Source organism: Engystomops pustulosus, chromosome 2 (genome assembly GCF_040894005.1).
Source record: "Engystomops pustulosus chromosome 2, aEngPut4.maternal, whole genome shotgun sequence".
Lineage (NCBI taxonomy): Eukaryota > Metazoa > Chordata > Amphibia > Anura > Leptodactylidae > Engystomops > Engystomops pustulosus.
Genome location: NC_092412.1, coordinates 2,132,410 through 2,156,029, shown reverse-complemented (window position 1 = coordinate 2,156,029; position 23,620 = coordinate 2,132,410). Strand labels below are relative to the sequence as shown.

Sequence of the window (23,620 nt, the reverse complement as noted above, 5' to 3'; positions counted from 1 at the left end):
ATTCTTTGTGCTGGCTTTTAGTTTGGTGTTTTTGGGGGCTTTTCAGGTGGGTGAGTTGGTTCTTCCCTCTTCTTCCAAGCAGGGTGGTTTATTGCAGGGCGATGTCTGTTTGGGTCCGGGTTGTGTTAGGATTCGGGTGTGAAGGTCTAAGACTGAACTTTATGGTCAGGGTTCGTGGGTTCGTCTCCTGGCCATACCTGGGACTGCGTGCCCTTATGCCCTCACTCAGGCGTATGTTTTTTTTAATCTTTCCCTGAGGATAATTTCTTATCTCATGGGGAATGTTCCCATCTTACGTATTTTCAGTTCAGGTCTGTCTTTAAGAAGTGTTTGTTGGAGATTGGCTTGGATGTGTTCGCATATGGGACACATTCATTCCGCATTGGTTCTGTTCCGCTGCGACTGAGGCAGCTAGAGCGAGTTTGCCGGGGGTTATGTTGGAGGTTATGTGGATAGGGCAATGGTGGTCAGCATGCTTTGCGAGATACGTCCGCCCTGAGCTCCTCCAATTTGTTTGTTTGTTTTTCAGGCTCCTTAGGATCTTTTCTTCCGGTGGTCTGGATTTTGGGTCATTCATATGTAATTCGGCCTGTCATCATCTCGGCTTCCAAAATGCCGATGATTTCTGGAGGGGTGTTCAGGGCCTGAAGTGAGTCCAGGTTCTGCCAGAAGTAGTGGAGATTAGTATGGCCACATCCGCACCTGTTATATTGGTCATTCATGCGGGGATAATGACCTGGGTTTTTTGTGGTTGCTGGAGCTTCTTACGTTAATGAGCACAGATACACAGATACACCTAATTCCTGGAGGTGGTTTTGGTGTGGTCGGAGATTGTCCTTAGTAGAGTGTGGCACAGGGCCAGGGGTGAAGCTGCGGTGAAGAGGTCTCGACGCACACTTAACTCCCGGATGTCGCGTTACGTGACATCCAAATGTGGGGTGGTCGTGCTGCACCAGGAGCTGGAGGGCGGCAACACTGCTTTACTATGGCCGGATGGAGTTCACCTGAACGATATTGGGTTAGACATCTTTTTGGCTGGGGTGGAGTAGGCTCTGTTCTTGTTGGGTAGTGGTCGTAGCTACTGGTGGTGGAAAAATGGAGATATGAGGTTGCTGCTTTGCTCGTCTGGCCGACTTGCCATCTGGGAGTCCATATGGGCATAGTGCAGTTGTTTTACCTTCGGATGGAGTATTTCAGTTAATCCTGATTGTAACACCACATGTATTTTTGCACTTCTGAACATTGTATTTGTACTTTCGTTGTGTATTTACAGGGTGTTTGGTTTGACCTTAAGGCGGTTAAATACCTGGGCTGTTCTTGGTCTAACGTTATACCCTTCCTGGGCCTGATATATTCCCCTTTTTGGGTAATATCTAACAAGAAACTGGTTGCAATACTACTGGGCTGACAAGACTCTGTTACCTGGGGCTAGTGAGCGGAGCCTCTCAGGCTGTCAGGGTTATGAGTGAGTGTTGTGCCAACTCAAAGGTCACATAGGTCATTCTTTCCAACTTCCTGTAACCCCCTAAAACTGAGGTGAGAGAAGGGAGGAAAATAAAATGAATCTAAAGTTATGTACCATGGGGTCTAATCTTTTCCTTGCTGTTCTATTGTTTGCACTGCTCCCTGTAGTTTTCGATACAGAATAAGAGGAAGGTCCTGTGTGCTCTGAATAGCCGAGAGTCCCAGGACACGGGGGCAGTTTATAGATCCTGTATTACATCCTGAGGCTTATATAAGGTGGAGAACTTTACTGCTCGCTCTCATCCTGCAGGTGGGGGTCACCGGTGTCCCTCTCCCTGTACAGCGGAGCCTCAGTGTCTGGATGCTGCAACCTAAGCCCTGGACCATTGTTCTGCTTCTGATCCTGTGTCTGGGTGCCAGCTCCACCGGTGTCCACCTCCTCATCTCATGGACAGTCCTCTACTGCCGAGCTCCACTACTCCAGACCTTGAGTTTCCTTCTCCTGCTTCTCCCTCTGACTGACCTCACCACCGACACCAGATGTAACCTGAGAACCCGCTACACAAATGACCGATATCACCGGATGGGGGACGTCACCCTGGGGGGCATCCTGCAGCTGGAGCCCACACGCCACATAGATCTGAAGGACTTTACAGAAGAACCTGGAGAAACACTTTATTACCAGTAAGGGTTAACTCCGTCCCATGTACAGAGATAAATGTGTAGCATTAAACATATGATGTGGAAGGTTTATCTGCAGTCCTATGTAACAGGTAGTCTCTGACCTGTCCCCTACAGTATATCTCATAGTACAGATAATACAGCAGCTGCTCCCTGCAGTCCTATGTAACAGGTAGTCTCTGACCTGTCCCCTACAGTATATCTCATAGTACAGATAATGCAGCAGCTGCTCCCTGCAGTCCTATGTAACAGGTAGACTCTGACCTGTACCCTACAGTATATCTCATAGTACAGATAATTCAGCAGCTGCTCCCTGCAGTCCTATGTAACAGGTAGACTCTGACCTGTCCCCTACAGTATATCTCATAGTACAGATAATGCAGCAGCTGCTCCCTGCAGTCCTATGTAACAGGTAGACTCTGACCTGTCCCCTACAGTATATCTCATAGTACAGATAATGCAGCAGCTGCTCCCTGCAGTCCTATGTAACAGGTAGTCTCTGACCTGTCCCCCTACAGTATATCTCATAATACAGATAATGCAGCAGCTGCTCCCTGCAGTCCTATGTAACAGGTAGACTCTGACCTGTCCCCTACAGTATATCTCATAGTACAGATAATGCAGCAGCTGCTCCCTGCAGTCCTATGTAACAGGTAGACTCTGACCTGTCCCCTACAGTATATCTTATAGTACAGATAATACAGCAGCTGCTCCTTGCAGTCCTATGTAACAGGTAGACTCTGACCTGTCCTCTACAGTATATCTCATAGTACAGATAATGCAGCAGCTGCTCCCTGCAGTCCTATGTAACAGGTAGACTCTGACCTGTCCCCTACAGTATATCTCATAGTACAGATATTGCAGCAGCTGCTCCCTGCAGTCCTATGTAACAGGTAGACTCTGACCTGTCCCCTACAGTATATCTGATAGTACAGATAATGCAGCAGCTGCTCCCTGCAGTCCTATGTAACAGGTAGACTCTGACCTGTCCCCTACAGTATATCTCATAGTACAGATAATGCAGCAGCTGCTCCCTGCAGTCCTATGTAACAGGTAGACTCTGACCTGTCCCCTACAGTATATCTCATAGTACAGATAATGCAGCAGCTGCTCCCTGCAGTCCTATGTAACAGGTAGACTCTGACCTGTCCTCTACAGTATATCTCATAGTACAGATAATGCAGCAGCTGCTCCCTGCAGTCCTATGTAACAGGTAGACTCTGACCTGTCCCCTACAGTATATCTCATAGTACAGATAATACAGCAGCTGCTCCCTGCAGTCCTATGTAACAGGTAGACTCTGACCTCTCCCCTACAGTATATCGCATAGTGCAGATAATGCAGCAGCTGCTCCCTGCAGTCCTATGTAACAGGTAGACTCTGACCTGTCCCCCTACAGTATATCTCATAGTACAGATAATGCAGCAGCTGCTCCCTGCAGTCCTATGTAACAGGTAGACTCTGACCTGTCCCCTACAGTATATCTCATAGTACAGATAATGCAACAGCTGCTCCTTGCAGTCCTATGTAACAGGTAGACTCTGACCTGTCCCCTACAGTATATCTCATAGTACAGATAATACAGCAGCTGCTCCCTGCAGTCCTATGTAACAGGTAGACTCTGACCTGTCCCCTACAGTATATCTCATAGTACAGATAATGCAGCAGCTGCTCCCTGCAGTCCTATGTAACAGGTAGTCTCTGACCTGTCCCCTACAGTATATCTCATAGTACAGATAATGCAGCAGCTGCTCCCTGCAGTCCTATGTAACAGGTAGACACTGACCTGTCCCCTACAGTATATCTCATAGTACAGATAATGCAGCAGCTGCTCCCTGCAGTCCTATGTAACAGGTAGACTCTGACCTGTCCCCTACAGTATATCTCATAGTACAGATAATGCAGCAGCTGCTCCCTGTAGTCCTATGTAACAGGTAGACTCTGACCTGTCCCCTACAGTATATCTCATAGTACAGATAATGCAGCAGCTGCTCCCTGCAGTCCTATGTAACAGGTAGACTCTGACCTGTCCCCTACAGTATATATCTCATAGTACAGATACTACAGAAGCTCCTCCCTGCAGTCCTATGTAACAGGTAGACTCTGACCTGTCCCCTACAGTATATCTCATAGTACAGATAATGCAGCAGCTGCTCCCTGCAGTCCTATGTAACAGGTATACTCTGACCTGTCCCCTACAGTATATATCTCATAGTACAGATATTACAGAAGCTCCTCCCTGCAGTCCTATGTAACAGGTAGACTCTGACCTGTCCCCTACAGTATATCTCATAGTACAGATAATGCAGCAGCTGCTCCCTGCAGTCCTATGTAACAGGTAGACTCTGACCTGTCCCCTACAGTATATCTCATAGTACAGATAATGCAGCAGCTGCTCCCTGCAGTCCTATGTAACAGGTAGACTCTGACCTGTCCCCTACAGTATATCTCATAGTACAGATAATGCAACAGCTGCTCCCTGCAGTCCTATGTAACAGGTAGACTCTTTCCTGTGACACTCCTCGGTAGTCCACCACATTGATGCTTTCCATTTCTTTTTCTTCATCCTTTGTGATAGGTAGGTAGCTCTACTAGAGTATCTGCAGTCAGTAAGTCTTTTCCCGGACAGAAGCAAATGTCAAACTCATATGTTTGAAGTGGTAAGAGCATGCAGCGCTGCAGTCTCCAAAGGCTTGTGACCAGACTGCACAGTCACTCATCGACCATAAGTGTACTGGTGGGACCTCTCCAGCCCAAATACCACTAGTGGAACTTCTCCAGCTCAAATACCACTGGTGGGACTTCTCCAGCCCAAATACCACTGGTGGAACCTCTCCAGCCCAAATACCACTAGTGGGACTTCTCCAGCCCAAATACCACTGGTGGAACCTCTCCAGCCCAAATACCACTGGTGGAACCTCTCCAGCCCAAATACCACTGGCGGAACCTCTCCAGCCCAAATACCACTGGCGGAACCTCTCCAGCCCAAATACCACTGGCGGAACCTCTCCAGCCCAAATACCACTGGTGGAACCTCTCCAGCCCAAATACCACTGGTGGAACCTCTTCAGCCCAAATACCACTGGTGGAACCTCTTCAGCCCAAATACCACTGGTGGAACCTCTCCAGCCCAAAATACCAGTAACTCCCTCTCAATCTGTGCACATCCCTGTTCAGTTGGTGTTCGAGCCCTGGCTGCCGCGCCTGCATCAATGTTGCTCCCAGGCCTTTTTCTGAAGCGTCACATTGTTCCACCACCTCTTTATCCTTAGGATTGTCGCATCTGCACTGCCTGGAAAGCACTTTCCTGGGATTCTGTCCATTCCCAGAGCACGTCTTTGTGTGTTTGCTGTCTCAGTGGCTCACACATGTCAGCTAGATGCTTGCTACGTAATTAACCATCCCAAGAAATTGCTGAACTCCGCAGACATCTTTTGGGTAGGCATGTCTGGTACTGCCCTTACCTTTTCAGGGTCATGTTTTACACCATTTCAGGTAAGAAGATGTGCGATATATGGGACTATGAATTTCTCCTTGTTTAGCTTTATTTGCTTTATTCTACATCTCTCCAGAAATTGCATCATTTTCTGTTCATGATCCCTGATGGCAGATTCCATGTCTTCCCCTTCTCCCACTATAAGTATATCATCTCCAGGGAGTCCTTCCAAGGCTGGCATCCATTCCTGCCGGAGCACCTCTGGAGCAGGACTTAGTCCCATGGGCATTCTTAGCCATTTATAGCCTCCAAATGGGGATGGAAATGCCGTCAGTGAAGTTGATTTTTCATCCAGTTCTACGTGCCAGGATCCATTTTTTACATCACATACTGAAAATATTTTAGCCTTTGATAAATCCGGTAGAATATCTTCTGTTGTAGGCATTGGGTAGTGATTTCTTTTCAGTGATTTATTGAGGGGCTTAGGATCAATGCATATTCTTAATTTACCAGATGATTTCTTGACTCTGACCAAAGTGCTGATCACACACCATCCTGTCTCTGATGTCACACACTGTCCTGTCTCTGATGTCACACACTGTCCTGTCTCTGATGTCACGCACTGTCCTGTCTCTGAGGTCACACACTATCCAGTCTCTGATGTCACACACTATTGTGTCTCTGATGTCACGCACTGTCCTGTCTCTGATGTCACACACTATCCTGTCTCTGTTGTCACACACTGTCCTGTCTCTGATGTCACACATTGTCCTGTCTCTGAGGTCACGCACTGTCCTGTATCTGATGTCACACACCGTCCTGTATCTGATGTCACACACTGTCCTGTCTCTGATGTCACACACCGTCCTGTCTCTGAGGTCACGCACTGTCCTGTATCTGATGTCACACACCGTCCTGTATCTGATGTCACACACCGTCCTGTCTATGATGTCACACACTGTCCTGTCTCTGATGTCACACACTGTCCTGTCTCTGATGTCACACACCGTCCTGTCTCTGATGTCACGTACCGTCCTGTCTCTGATGTCACGTACCGTCCTGTCTATGATGTCACGTACCGTCCTGTCTATGATGTCACGTACCGTCCTGTCTATGATGTCACACACCGTCCTGTCTCTGATGTCACACACTGTCCTGTCTCTGATGTCACACACTATTGTGTCTCTGATGTCACGCACTGTCCTGTCTCTGATGTCACACACTATCCTGTTTCTGATGTCACGCACTGTCCTGTCCCTGATGTCACGCACTGTCCTGTCTCTGATGTCACAAACCGTCCTGTCTCTAATGTCACACACTATCCTGTCTCTAATGTCACACACTGTCCTGTCTCTGATGTCACGCACTGTCCTGTCTCTGATGTCACACACTATCCTGTCTCTGATGCCACGCACTGTCCTTTCTCTGATGTCACACACTGTCCTGTCTCTGATGTCACGCACTGTCCTGCCTGTGATGTCACGCACTGTCCTGCCTGTGATGTCACGCACTGTCCTGTCTCTGATGTCACACACCGTCCTGTCTCTGATGTCACGCACTGTCCTGTCTCTGATGTCACGCACTGTCCTGTCTCTAATGTCACACACTGTCCTGTCTCTGATGTCACAAACTATCCTGTATCTGATGTCACACACTCTCCTGTCTCTGATGTCACACACTATCGTGTCTCTGGTTACACTGGGGGATGTTATATCACTAGAGCCTCCATAGAGTTACACTGTGACACCTGCTCCATGCACTGGTATATAGAGATACAGCGCCCCCATCCACTAGACTATGGTATTACTGGTTACACTGGGGGATGTTATATCACTAGAGCCTCCATAGAGTTACACTGTGACACACGCTCCATGCACTGGTATATAGAGATACAGCGCCCCCATCCACTAGACTATGGTATTACTGGTTACACTGGGGGATGTTATATCACTAGAGCCTCCATAGAGTTACACTGTGACACACGCTCCATGCACTGGTATATAGAGGTACAGCGCCCCCATCCACTAGACTATGGTATTACTGGTTACACTGGGAGATGTTATATCACTAGAGCCTCCATAGAGTTACACTGTGACACCTGCTCCATGCACTGGTATATAGAGGTACAGCGCCCCCATCCACTAGACTATGGTATTACTGGTTACACTGGGAGATGTTATATCACTAGAGCCTCCATAGAGTTACACTGTGACACCTGCTCCATGCACTGGTATATAGAGATACAGCGCCCCCATCCACTAGACTATGGTATTACTGGTTACACTGGGGGATGTTATATCACTAGAGCCTCCATAGAGTTACACTGTGACACAGGCTCCATGCAATGGTATATAGAGGTACAGCGCCCCCATCCACTAGACTATGGTATTACTGGTTACACTGGGAGATGTTATATCACTAGAGCCTCCATAGAGTTACACTGTGACACCTGCTCCATGCACTGGTATATAGAGATACAGCGCCCCCATCCTCTAGACTATGGTATTACTGGTTACACTGGGGGATGTTATATCACTAGAGCCTCCATAGAGTTACACTGTGACACCTGCTCCATGCACTGGTATATAGAGGTACAGCGCCCCCATCCACCAGACTATGGTATTACTGGTTACACTGGGGGAGGTTATATCACTAGAGCCTCCATAGAGTTACACTGTGACACCTGCTCCATGCACTGGTATATAGAGGTACAGCGCCCCCATCCACTAGACTATGGTATTACTGGTTACACTGGGGGATGTTATATCACTAGAGCCTCCATAGAGTTACACTGTGACACACGCTCCATGCACTGGTATATAGTGATACAGCGCCCCCATCCACTAGACTATGGTATTACTGGTTACACTGGGGGATGTTATATCACTAGAGCCTCCATAGAGTTACACTGTTACACCTGCTCCATGCACTGGTATATAGAGATACAGCGCCCCCATCCACTAGACTATGGTATTACTGGTTACACTGGGGGATGTTATATCACTAGAGCCTCCATAGAGTTACACTGTGACACCTGCTCCATGCACTGGTATATAGAGGTACAGCGCCCCCATCCACCAGACTATGGTATTACTGGTTACACTGGGGGGTGTTATATCACTAGAGCCTCCATAGAGTTACACTGTTACACCTGCTCCATGCACTGGTATATAGAGATACAGCGCCGCCATCCACTAGACTATGGTATTACTGGTTACACTGGGGGATGTTATATCACTAGAGCCTCCATAGAGTTACACTGTGACACAGGCTCCATGCACTGGTATATAGAGATACAGCGCCCCCATCCACTAGACTATGGTATTACTGGTTACACTGGGGGATGTTATATCACTAGAGCCTCCATAGAGTTACACTGTGACACCTGCTCCATGCACTGGTATATAGAGATACAGCGCCCCCATCCACTAGACTATGGTATTACTGGTTACACTGGGGGATGTTATATCACTAGAGCCTCCATAGAGTTACACTGTGACACGCGCTCCATGCACTGGTATATAGGGATACAGCACCCCCATCCACTAGACTATGGTATTACTGGTTACACTGGGGGATGTTATATCACTAGAGCCTCCATAGAGTTACACTGTGACACCTGCTCCATGCACTGGTATATAGAGATACAGCGCCCCCATCCACTAGACTATGGTATTACTGGTTACACTGGGGGATGTTATATCACTAGAGCCTCCATAGAGTTACACTGTGACACGCGCTCCATGCACTGGTATATAGAGATACAGCGCCCCCATCCTCTAGACTATGGTATTACTGGTTACACTGGGGGGGGATATTATATCACTAGAGCCTCCATAGAGTTATACTGTGACACGCGCTCCATGCACTGGTATATAGAGATACAGCGCCCCCATCCACTAGACTATGGTATTACTGGTTACACTGGGGGATGTTACATCACTAGAGCCTCCATAGAGTTACACTGTGACACAGGCTCCATGCACTGGTATATAGAGGTACAGCGCCCCCATCCTATAGACTATGGTATTACTGGTTACACTGGGGGATGTTATATCACTAGAGCCTCCATAGAGTTACACTGTGACACAGGCTCCATGCACTGGTATATAGAGATACAGCGCCCCCATCCACTAGACTATGGTATTACTGGTTACACTGGGGGATGTTATATCACTAGAGCCTCCATAGAGTTACACTGTGACACAGGCTCCATGCACTGGTATATAGAGATACAGCGCCCCCATCCACTAGACTATGGTATTACTGGTTACACTGGGGGGGATGTTATATCACTAGAGCCTCCATAGAGTTCCACTGTGACACCTGCTCCATGCACTGGTATATAGAGATACAGCGCCGCCATCCACTAGACTATGGTATTACTGGTTACACTGGGGGATGTTATATCACTAGAGCCTCCATAGAGTTACACTGTGACACAGGCTCCATGCACTGGTATATAGAGATACAGCGCCCCCATCCACTAGACTATGGTATTACTGGTTACACTGGGGGATGTTATATCACTAGAGCCTCCATAGAGTTCCACTGTGACACCTGCTCCATGCACTGGTATATAGAGATACAGCGCCGCCATCCACTAGACTATGGTATTACTGGTTACACTGGGGGATGTTATATCACTAGAGCCTCCATAGAGTTACACTGTGACACAGGCTCCATGCACTGGTATATAGAGATACAGCGCCCCCATCCACTAGACTATGGTATTACTGGTTACACTGGGGGATGTTATATCACTAGAGCCTCCATAGAGTTACACTGTGACACCTGCTCCATGCACTGGTATATAGAGATACAGCGCCCCCATCCACTAGACTATGGTATTACTGGTTACACTGGGGGGGTGTTATATCACTAGAGCCTCCATAGAGTTACACTGTGACACAGGCTCCATGCACTGGTATATAGAGATACAGCGCCCCCATCCACTAGACTATGGTATTACTGGTTACACTGGGGGATGTTATATCACTAGAGCCTCCATAGAGTTACACTGTGACACCTGCTCCATGCACTGGTATATAGAGATACAGCGCCCCCATCCACTAGACTATGGTATTACTGGTTACACTGGGGGATGTTATATCACTAGAGCCTCCATAGAGTTACACTGTGACACGCGCTCCATGCACTGGTATATAGGGATACAGCGCCCCCATCCACTAGACTATGGTATTACTGGTTACACTGGGGGGATGTTATATCACTAGAGCCTCCATAGAGTTACACTGTGACACAGGCTCCATGCACTGGTATATAGAGATACAGCGCCCCCATCCACTAGACTATGGTATTACTGGTTACACTGGGGGGGTGTTATATCACTAGAGCCTCCATAGAGTTACACTGTGACACAGGCTCCATGCACTGGTATATAGAGATACAGCGCCCCCATCCACTAGACTATGGTATTACTGGTTACACTGGGGGATGTTATATCACTAGAGCCTCCATAGAGTTACACTGTGACACCTGCTCCATGCACTGGTATATAGAGATACAGCGCCCCCATCCACTAGACTATGGTATTACTGGTTACACTGGGGGATGTTATATCACTAGAGCCTCCATAGAGTTACACTGTGACACCTGCTCCATGCACTGGTATATAGAGATACAGCGCCCCCATCCTCTAGACTATGGTATTACTGGTTACACTGGGGGATGTTATATCACTAGAGCCTCCATAGAGTTACACTGTGACACGCGCTCCATGCACTGGTATATAGAGATACAGCGCCTCCATCCACTAGACTATGGTATTACTGGTTACACTGGGGGATGTTATATCACTAGAGCCTCCATAGAGTTACACTGTGACACAGGCTCCATGCACTGGTATATAGAGGTACAGCGCCCCCATCCACTAGACTATGGTATTACTGGTTACACTGGGGGATGTTATATCACTAGAGTCTCCATAGAGTTACACTGTGACACCTGCTCCATGCACTGGTATATAGAGATACAGCGCCCCCATCCTCTAGACTATGGTATTACTGGTTACACTGGGGGATGTTATATCACTAGAGCCTCCATAGAGTTACACTGTGACACAGGCTCCATGCACTGGTATATAGAGGTACAGCGCCCCCATCCACTAGACTATGGTATTACTGGTTACACTGGGGGATGTTATATCACTAGAGCCTCCATAGAGTTACACTGTGACACGCGCTCCATGCACTGGTATATAGAGATACAGCGCCCCCATCCTCTAGACTATGGTATTACTGGTTACACTGGGGGGGGATATTATATCACTAGAGCCTCCATAGAGTTATACTGTGACACGCGCTCCATGCACTGGTATATAGAGATACAGCGCCCCCATCCACTAGACTATGGTATTACTGGTTACACTGGGGGATGTTACATCACTAGAGCCTCCATAGAGTTACACTGTGACACAGGCTCCATGCACTGGTATATAGAGGTACAGCGCCCCCATCCTATAGACTATGGTATTACTGGTTACACTGGGGGATGTTATATCACTAGAGCCTCCATAGAGTTACACTGTGACACCTGCTCCATGCACTGGTATATAGAGATACAGCGCCCCCATCCACTAGACTATGGTATTACTGGTTACACTGGGGGATGTTATATCACTAGAGCCTCCATAGAGTTACACTGTGACACAGGCTCCATGCACTGGTATATAGAGATACAGCGCCCCCATCCACTAGACTATGGTATTACTGGTTACACTGGGGGATGTTATATCACTAGAGCCTCCATAGAGTTCCACTGTGACACCTGCTCCATGCACTGGTATATAGAGATACAGCGCCGCCATCCACTAGACTATGGTATTACTGGTTACACTGGGGGATGTTATATCACTAGAGCCTCCATAGAGTTACACTGTGAAACAGGCTCCATGCACTGGTATATAGAGATACAGCGCCCCCATCCACTAGACTATGGTATTACTGGTTACACTGGGGGATGTTATATCACTAGAGCCTCCATAGAGTTACACTGTGACACCTGCTCCATGCACTGGTATATAGAGATACAGCGCCCCCATCCACTAGACTATGGTATTACTGGTTACACTGGGGGGATGTTATATCACTAGAGCCTCCATAGAGTTACACTGTGACACAGGCTCCATGCACTGGTATATAGAGATACAGCGCCCCCATCCACTAGACTATGGTATTACTGGTTACACTGGGGGATGTTATATCACTAGAGCCTCCATAGAGTTACACTGTGACACCTGCTCCATGCACTGGTATATAGAGATACAGCGCCCCCATCCACTAGACTATGGTATTACTGGTTACACTGGGGGATGTTATATCACTAGAGCCTCCATAGAGTTACACTGTGACACCTGCTCCATGCACTGGTATATAGAGATACAGCGCCCCCATCCACTAGACTATGGTATTACTGGTTACACTGGGGGATGTTATATCACTAGAGCCTCCATAGAGTTACACTGTGACACGCGCTCCATGCACTGGTATATAGGGATACAGCACCCCCATCCACTAGACTATGGTATTACTGGTTACACTGGGGGATGTTATATCACTAGAGCCTCCATAGAGTTACACTGTGACACCTGCTCCATGCACTGGTATATAGAGATACAGCGCCCCCATCCACTAGACTATGGTATTACTGGTTACACTGGGGGGTGTTATATCACTAGAGCCTCCATAGAGTTACACTGTGACACCTGCTCCATGCACTGGTATATAGAGATACAGCGCCCCCATCCACTAGACTATGGTATTACTGGTTACACTGGGGGGTGTTATATCACTAGAGCCTCCATAGAGTTACACTGTGACACCGGCTCCATGCACTGGTATATAGAGATACAGCGCCCCCATCCACTAGACTATGGTATTACTGGTTACACTGGGGGGTGTTATATCACTAGAGCCTCCATAGAGTTACACTGTGACACAGGCTCCATGCACTGGTATATAGAGGTACAGCGCCCCCATCCACTAGACTATGGTATTACTGGTTACACTGGGGGATGTTATATCACTAGAGCCTCCATAGAGTTACACTGTGACACACGCTCCATGCACTGGTATATAGAGGTACAGCGCCCCCATCCACTAGACTATGGTATTACTGGTTACACTGGGGGATGTTATATCATTAGAGCCTCCATATAGTTACACTGTGACACCCGCTCCATGCACTGGTATATAGAGGTACAGCGCCCCCATCCACTAGACTATGGTATTACTGGTTACACTGGAGGATGTTATATCACTAGAGCCCCCATAGAGTTACACTGTGACACAGGCTCCATGCACTGGTATATAGAGGTACAGCGCCCCCATCCACTAGACTATGGTATTACTGGTTACACTGGAGGATGTTATATCACTAGAGCCTCCATAGAGTTACACTGTGACACAGGCTCCATGCACTGGTATATAGAGATACAGCGCCCCCATCCACTAGACTATGGTATTACTGGTTACACTGGGGGGATGTTATATCACTAGAGCCTACCATAGAGTTACACTGTGACACCTGCTCCATGCACTGGTATATAGAGATACAGCGCCCCCATCCACTAGACTATGGTATTACTGGTTACACTGGGGGATGTTATATCACTAGAGCCTCCATAGAGTTACACTGTGACACAGGCTCCATGCACTGGTATATAGAGATACAGCGCCCCCATCCTCTAGAATATGGTATTACTGGTTACACTGGGGGATGTTATATAACTGGAGCCTCCATAGAGTTACACTGTGACACCGGCTCCATGCACTGGTATATAGAGGTACAGCGCCCCCATCCACTAGGCTATGGTATTACTGGTTACACTGGGGGATGTTATATCACTAGAGCCTCCATAGAGTTACACTGTGACACCTGCTCCATGCACTGGTATATAGAGATACAGCGCCCCCATCCTCTAGGCTATGGTACTACTGGTTACACTGGGGGGATGTTATATCACTAGAGTCTCTATAGGGTTACACTGTGACACACGCTCCATGCACTGGTATATAGAGATACAGCGCCCCCATCCACTAGACTATGGTATTACTGGTTACACTGGGGGATGTTATATCACTAGAGCCTCCATAGAGTTACACTGTGACACACGCTCCATGCACTGGTATATAGAGATACAACGCCCCCATCCACTAGACTATGGTATTACTGGTTACACTGGGGGATGTTATATCACTAGAGCCCCCATAGAGTTACACTGTGACACAGGCTCCATGCACTGGTATATAGAGGTACAGCGCCCCCATCCACTAGACTATGGTATTACTGGTTACACTGGGGGATGTTATATCACTAGAGCCTCCATAGAGTTACACTGTGACACCTGCTCCATGCACTGGTATATAGAGGTACAGCGCCCCCATCCACTAGACTATGGTATTACTGGTTACACTGGGGGATGTTATATCATTAGAGCCTCCATAGAGTTACACTGTGACACACGCTCCATGCTCTGGTATATAGAGGTACAGCGCCCCCATCCACTAGACTATGGTATTACTGGTTACACTGGGGGATGTTATATCACTAGAGCCTCCATAGAGTTACACTGTGACACCTGCTCCATGCACTGGTATATAGAGGTACAGCGCCCCCATCCTATAGACTATGGTATTACTGGTTACACTGGGGGATGTTATATCACTAGAGCCTCCATAGAGTTACACTGTGACACAGGCTCCATGCACTGGTATATAGAGATACAGCGCCCCCATCCACTAGACTATGGTATTACTGGTTACACTGGGGGGATGTTATATCACTAGAGCCTCCATAGAGTTACACTGTGACACCTGCTCCATGCACTGGTATATAGAGATACAGCGCCCCCATCCTCTAGACTATGGTATTACTGGTTACACTGGGGGATGTTATATCACTGGAGCCTCCATAGAGTTACACTGTGACACCGGCTCCATGCACTGGTATATAGAGGTACAGCGCCCCCATCCACTAGGCTATGGTATTACTGGTTACACTGGGAGATGTTATATCACTAGAGCCTCCATAGAGTTACACTGTGACACAGGCTCCATGCACTGGTATATAGAGGTACAGCGCCCCCATCCACTAGGCTATGGTATTACTGGTTACACTGGGGGATGTTATATCACTAGAGCCTCCATAGAGTTACACTGTGACACCTGCTCCATGCACTGGTATATAGAGATACAGCGCCCCCATCCACTAGACTATGGTATTACTGGTTACACTGGGGGATGTTATATCACTAGAGCCTCCATAGAGTTACACTGTGACACCTGCTCCATGCACTGGTATATAGAGATACAGCGCCCCCATCCACTAGACTATGGTATTACTGGTTACACTGGGGGATGTTATATCACTAGAGCCTCCATAGAGTTACACTGTGACACAGGCTCCATGCACTGGTATATAGAGATACAGCGCCCCCATCCACTAGGCTATGGTATTACTGGTTACACTGGGAGATGTTATATCACTAGAGCCTCCATAGAGTTACACTGTGACACATGCTCCATGCACTGGTATATAGAGATACAACGCCCCCATCCACTAGACTATGGTATTACTGGTTACACTGGGGGATGTTATATCACTAGAGCCTCCATAGAGTTACACTGTGACACCTGCTCCATGCACTGGTATATAGAGGTACAGCGCCCCCATCCACTAGACTATGGTATTACTGGTTACACTGGGGGATGTTATATCACTAGAGCCTCCATAGAGTTACACTGTGACACAGGCTCCATGCACTGGTATATAGAGATACAGCGCCCCCATCCACTAGGCTATGGTATTACTGGTTACACTGGGAGATGTTATATCACTAGAGCCTCCATAGAGTTACACTGTGACACCTGCTCCATGCACTGGTATATAGAGATACAGCACCCCCATCCACTAGACTATGGTATTACTGGTTACACTGGGAGGATGTTATATCACTAGAGCCTCCATAGGGTTACACTGTGACACCTGCTCCATGCACTGGTATATAGAGATACAGCGCCCCCATCCACTAGACTATGGAATTACTGGTTACACTGGGGGATGTTATATCACTAGAGTCTCCATAGAGTTACACTGTGACACCGGCTCCATGCACTGGTATATAGTGATACAGCGCCCCCATCCACTAGACTATGGTATTACTGGTTACACTGGGGGGATGTTATATCACTAGAGCCTCCATAGAGTTACACTGTGACACCTGCTCCATGCACTGGTATATAGAGATACAGCGCCCCCATCCTCTAGACTATGGTATTACTGGTTACACTGGGGGATGTTATATTACTAGAGCCTCCATAGAGTTACACTGTGACACAGGCTCCATGCACTGGTATATAGAGGTACAGCGCCCCCATCCACTAGACTATGGTATTACTGGTTACACTGGGGGATGTTATATCACTAGAGCCTCTATAGAGTTACACTGTGACACAGGCTCCATGCACTGGTATATAGAGGTACAGCGCCCCCATCCACTAGACTATGGTATTACTGGTTACACTGGGGGATGTTATATCACTAGAGCCTCCATAGAGTTACACTGTGACACAGGCTCCATGCACTGGTCTATAGGGATACAGCACCCCCATCCACTAGACTATGGTATTACTGGTTACACTGGGGGATGTTATATCACTAGAGCCTCCATAGAGTTACACTGTGACACCTGCTCCATGCACTGGTATATAGAGATACAGCGCCCCCATCCACTAGACTATGGTATTACTGGTTACACTGGGGGGTGTTATATCACTAGAGCCTCCATAGAGTTACACTGTGACACACGCTCCATGCACTGGTATATAGAGATACAGCGCTCCCATCCACTAGACTATGGTATTACTGGTTACACTGGGGGGATGTTATATCACTAGATCCTCCATAGAGTTACACTGTGACACAGGCTCCATGCACTGGTCTATAGGGATACAGCACCCCCATCCACTAGACTATGGTATTACTGGTTACACTGGGGGGATGTTATATCACTAGAGCCTCCATAGAGTTACACTGTGACACCTGCTCCATGCACTGGTATATAGAGATACAGCGCCCCCATCCACTAGACTATGGTATTACTGGTTACACTGGGGGATGTAATATCACTAGAGCCTCCATAGAGTTACACTGTGACACCTGCTTCATGCAGTGGTATATAGAGATACAGCGCCCCCATCCACTAGACTATGGTATTACTGGTTACACTGGGGGATGTTATATCACCAGAGCCTCCATAGAGTTACACTGTGACACAGGCTCCATGCACTGGTATATAGAGATACAGCGCCCCCATCCTCTAGAATATGGTATTACTGGTTACACTGGGGGATGTTATATAACTGGAGCCTCCATAGAGTTACACTGTGACACCGGCTCCATGCACTGGTATATAGAGGTACAGCGCCCCCATCCACTAGGCTATGGTATTACTGGTTACACTGGGGGATGTTATATCACTAGAGCCTCCATAGAGTTACACTGTGACACCTGCTCCACGCACTGGTATATAGAGATACAGCGCCCCCATCCTCTAGGCTATGGTACTACTGGTTACACTGGGGGGATGTTATATCACTAGAGTCTCTATAGGGTTACACTGTGACACACGCTCCATGCACTGGTATATAGAGATACAGCGCCCCCATCCACTAGACTATGGTATTACTGGTTACACTGGGGGGGTGTTATATCACTAGAGCCTCCATAGAGTTACACTGTGACACAGGCTCCATGCACTGGTATATAGAGATACAGCGCCCCCATCCACTAGACTATGGTATTACTGGTTACACTGGGGGATGTTATATCACTAGAGCCTCCATAGAGTTACACTGTGACACCTGCTCCATGCACTGGTATATAGAGATACAGCGCCCCCATCCACTAGACTATGGTATTACTGGTTACACTGGGGGATGTTATATCACTAGAGCCTCCATAGAGTTACACTGTGACACCTGCTCCATGCACTGGTATATAGAGATACAGCGCCCCCATCCTCTAGACTATGGTATTACTGGTTACACTGGGGGATGTTATATCACTAGAGCCTCCATAGAGTTACACTGTGACACGCGCTCCATGCACTGGTATATAGAGATACAGCGCCTCCATCCACTAGACTATGGTATTACTGGTTACACTGGGGGATGTTATATCACTAGAGCCTCCATAGAGTTACACTGTGACACAGGCTCCATGCACTGGTATATAGAGGTACAGCGCCCCCATCCACTAGACTATGGTATTACTGGTTACACTGGGGGATGTTATATCACTAGAGTCTCCATAGAGTTACACTGTGACACCTGCTCCATGCACTGGTATATAGAGATACAGCGCCCCCATCCTCTAGACTATGGTATTACTGGTTACACTGGGGGATGTTATATCACTAGAGCCTCCATAGAGTTACACTGTGACACAGGCTCCATGCACTGGTATATAGAGGTACAGCGCCCCCATCCACTAGACTATGGTATTACTGGTTACACTGGGGGATGTTATATCACTAGAGCCTCCATAGAGTTACACTGTGACACGCGCTCCATGCACTGGTATATAGAGATACAGCGCCCCCATCCTCTAGACTATGGTATTACTGGTTACACTGGGGGGGGATATTATATCACTAGAGCCTCCATAGAGTTATACTGTGACACGCGCTCCATGCACTGGTATATAGAGATACAGCGCCCCCATCCACTAGACTATGGTATTACTGGTTACACTGGGGGATGTTACATCACTAGAGCCTCCATAGAGTTACACTGTGACACAGGCTCCATGCACTGGTATATAGAGGTACAGCGCCCCCATCCTATAGACTATGGTATTACTGGTTACACTGGGGGATGTTATATCACTAGAGCCTCCATAGAGTTACACTGTGACACCTGCTCCATGCACTGGTATATAGAGATACAGCGCCCCCATCCACTAGACTATGGTATTACTGGTTACACTGGGGGATGTTATATCACTAGAGCCTCCATAGAGTTACACTGTGACACAGGCTCCATGCACTGGTATATAGAGATACAGCGCCCCCATCCACTAGACTATGGTATTACTGGTTACACTGGGGGATGTTATATCACTAGAGCCTCCATAGAGTTCCACTGTGACACCTGCTCCATGCACTGGTATATAGAGATACAGCGCCGCCATCCACTAGACTATGGTATTACTGGTTACACTGGGGGATGTTATATCACTAGAGCCTCCATAGAGTTACACTGTGACACAGGCTCCATGCACTGGTATATAGAGATACAGCGCCCCCATCCACTAGACTATGGTATTACTGGTTACACTGGGGGATGTTATATCACTAGAGCCTCCATAGAGTTACACTGTGACACCTGCTCCATGCACTGGTATATAGAGATACAGCGCCCCCATCCACTAGACTATGGTATTACTGGTTACACTGGGGGGATGTTATATCACTAGAGCCTCCATAGAGTTACACTGTGACACAGGCTCCATGCACTGGTATATAGAGATACAGCGCCCCCATCCACTAGACTATGGTATTACTGGTTACACTGGGGGATGTTATATCACTAGAGCCTCCATAGAGTTACACTGTGACACCTGCTCCATGCACTGGTATATAGAGATACAGCGCCCCCATCCACTAGACTATGGTATTACTGGTTACACTGGGGGATGTTATATCACTAGAGCCTCCATAGAGTTACACTGTGACACCTGCTCCATGCACTGGTATATAGAGATACAGCGCCCCCATCCACTAGACTATGGTATTACTGGTTACACTGGGGGATGTTATATCACTAGAGCCTCCATAGAGTTACACTGTGACACGCGCTCCATGCACTGGTATATAGGGATACAGCACCCCCATCCACTAGACTATGGTATTACTGGTTACACTGGGGGATGTTATATCACTAGAGCCTCCATAGAGTTACACTGTGACACCTGCTCCATGCACTGGTATATAGAGATACAGCGCCCCCATCCACTAGACTATGGTATTACTGGTTACACTGGGGGGTGTTATATCACTAGAGCCTCCATAGAGTTACACTGTGACACCTGCTCCATGCACTGGTATATAGAGATACAGCGCCCCCATCCACTAGACTATGGTATTACTGGTTACACTGGGGGGTGTTATATCACTAGAGCCTCCATAGAGTTACACTGTGACACCTGCTCCATGCACTGGTATATAGAGATACAGCGCCCCCATCCACTAGACTATGGTATTACTGGTTACACTGGGGGATGTTACATCACTAGAGCCTCCATAGAGTTACACTGTGACACAGGCTCCATGCACTGGTATATAGAGGTACAGCGCCCCCATCCACTAGACTATGGTATTACTGGTTACACTGGGGGATGTTATATCACTAGAGCCTCCATAGAGTTACACTGTGACACACGCTCCATGCACTGGTATATAGAGGTACAGCGCCCCCATCCACTAGACTATGGTATTACTGGTTACACTGGGGGATGTTATATCATTAGAGCCTCCATATAGTTACACTGTGACACCCGCTCCATGCACTGGTATATAGAGGTACAGCGCCCCCATCCACTAGACTATGGTATTACTGGTTACACTGGGGGATGTTATATCACTAGAGCCTCCATAGAGTTACACTGTGACACCTGCTCCATGCACTGGTATATAGAGGTACAGCGCCCCCATCCACTAGACTATGGTATTACTGGTTACACTGGGGGATGTTATATCATTAGAGCCTCCATAGAGTTACACTGTGACACACGCTCCATGCTCTGGTATATAGAGGTACAGCGCCCCCATCCACTAGACTATGGTATTACTGGTTACACTGGGGGATGTTATATCACTAGAGCCTCCATAGAGTTACACTGTGACACCTGCTCCATGCACTGGTATATAGAGGTACAGCGCCCCCATCCTATAGACTATGGTATTACTGGTTACACTGGGGGATGTTATATCACTAGAGCCTCCATAGAGTTACACTGTGACACAGGCTCCATGCACTGGTATATAGAGATACAGCGCCCCCATCCACTAGACTATGGTATTACTGGTTACACTGGGGGGATGTTATATCACTAGAGCCTCCATAGAGTTACACTGTGACACCTGCTCCATGCACTGGTATATAGAGATACAGCGCCCCCATCCTCTAGACTATGGTATTACTGGTTACACTGGGGGATGTTATATCACTGGAGCCTCCATAGAGTTACACTGTGACACCGGCTCCATGCACTGGTATATAGAGGTACAGCGCCCCCATCCACTAGGCTATGGTATTACTGGTTACACTGGGAGATGTTATATCACTAGAGCCTCCATAGAGTTACACTGTGACACAGGCTCCATGCACTGGTATATAGAGGTACAGCGCCCCCATCCACTAGGCTATGGTATTACTGGTTACACTGGGGGATGTTATATCACTAGAGCCTCCATAGAGTTACACTGTGACACCTGCTCCATGCACTGGTATATAGAGATACAGCGCCCCCATCCACTAGACTATGGTATTACTGGTTACACTGGGGGATGTTATATCACTAGAGCCTCCATAGAGTTACACTGTGACACCTGCTCCATGCACTGGTATATAGAGATACAGCGCCCCCATCCACTAGACTATGGTATTACTGGTTACACTGGGGGATGTTATATCACTAGAGCCTCCATAGAGTTACACTGTGACACAGGCTCCATGCACTGGTATATAGAGATACAGCGCCCCCATCCACTAGGCTATGGTATTACTGGTTACACTGGGAGATGTTATATCACTAGAGCCTCCATAGAGTTACACTGTGACACATGCTCCATGCACTGGTATATAGAGATACAACGCCCCCATCCACTAGACTATGGTATTACTGGTTACACTGGGGGATGTTATATCACTAGAGCCTCCATAGAGTTACACTGTGACACCTGCTCCATGCACTGGTATATAGAGGTACAGCGCCCCCATCCACTAGACTATGGTATTACTGGTTACACTGGGGGATGTTATATCACTAGAGCCTCCATAGAGTTACACTGTGACACAGGCTCCATGCACTGGTATATAGAGATACAGCGCCCCCATCCACTAGGCTATGGTATTACTGGTTACACTGGGAGATGTTATATCACTAGAGCCTCCATAGAGTTACACTGTGACACCTGCTCCATGCACTGGTATATAGAGATACAGCACCCCCATCCACTAGACTATGGTATTACTGGTTACACTGGGAGGATGTTATATCACTAGAGCCTCCATAGGGTTACACTGTGACACCTGCTCCATGCACTGGTATATAGAGATACAGCGCCCCCATCCACTAGACTATGGAATTACTGGTTACACTGGGGGATGTTATATCACTAGAGTCTCCATAGAGTTACACTGTGACACCGGCTCCATGCACTGGTATATAGTGATACAGCGCCCCCATCCACTAGACTATGGTATTACTGGTTACACTGGGGGGATGTTATATCACTAGAGCCTCCATAGAGTTACACTGTGACACCTGCTCCATGCACTGGTATATAGAGGTACAGCGCCCCCATCCTCTAGACTATGGTATTACTGGTTACACTGGGGGATGTTATATTACTAGAGCCTCCATAGAGTTACACTGTGACACAGGCTCCATGCACTGGTATATAGAGGTACAGCGCCCCCATCCACTAGACTATGGTATTACTGGTTACACTGGGGGATGTTATATCACTAGAGCCTCTATAGAGTTACACTGTGACACAGGCTCCATGCACTGGTATATAGAGGTACAGCGCCCCCATCCACTAGACTATGGTATTACTGGTTACACTGGGGGATGTTATATCACTAGAGCCTCCATAGAGTTACACTGTGACACAGGCTCCATGCACTGGTCTATAGGGATACAGCACCCCCATCCACTAGACTATGGTATTACTGGTTACACTGGGGGATGTTATATCACTAGAGCCTCCATAGAGTTACACTGTGACAC

At 47.6% G+C, this 23,620-nt stretch overlaps 1 protein-coding gene across 1 annotated transcript in view; it reads left to right on the top strand.

Annotated features, from left to right (window-relative positions):
* The first annotated feature begins 908 nt into the window (after positions 1–908).
* Positions 909–23,620, top strand: part of LOC140116349 (vomeronasal type-2 receptor 26-like) — an 87,427-nt gene continuing 64,715 nt past the window's right edge. Inside the window, exons 1-2 of the mRNA XM_072132877.1 lie at positions 909–1,018; positions 2,005–2,148. Of these exons, the coding sequence (XP_071988978.1) occupies positions 909–1,018; positions 2,005–2,148 (254 nt within the window). The remainder of the gene's footprint in view (positions 1,019–2,004; positions 2,149–23,620) is intronic.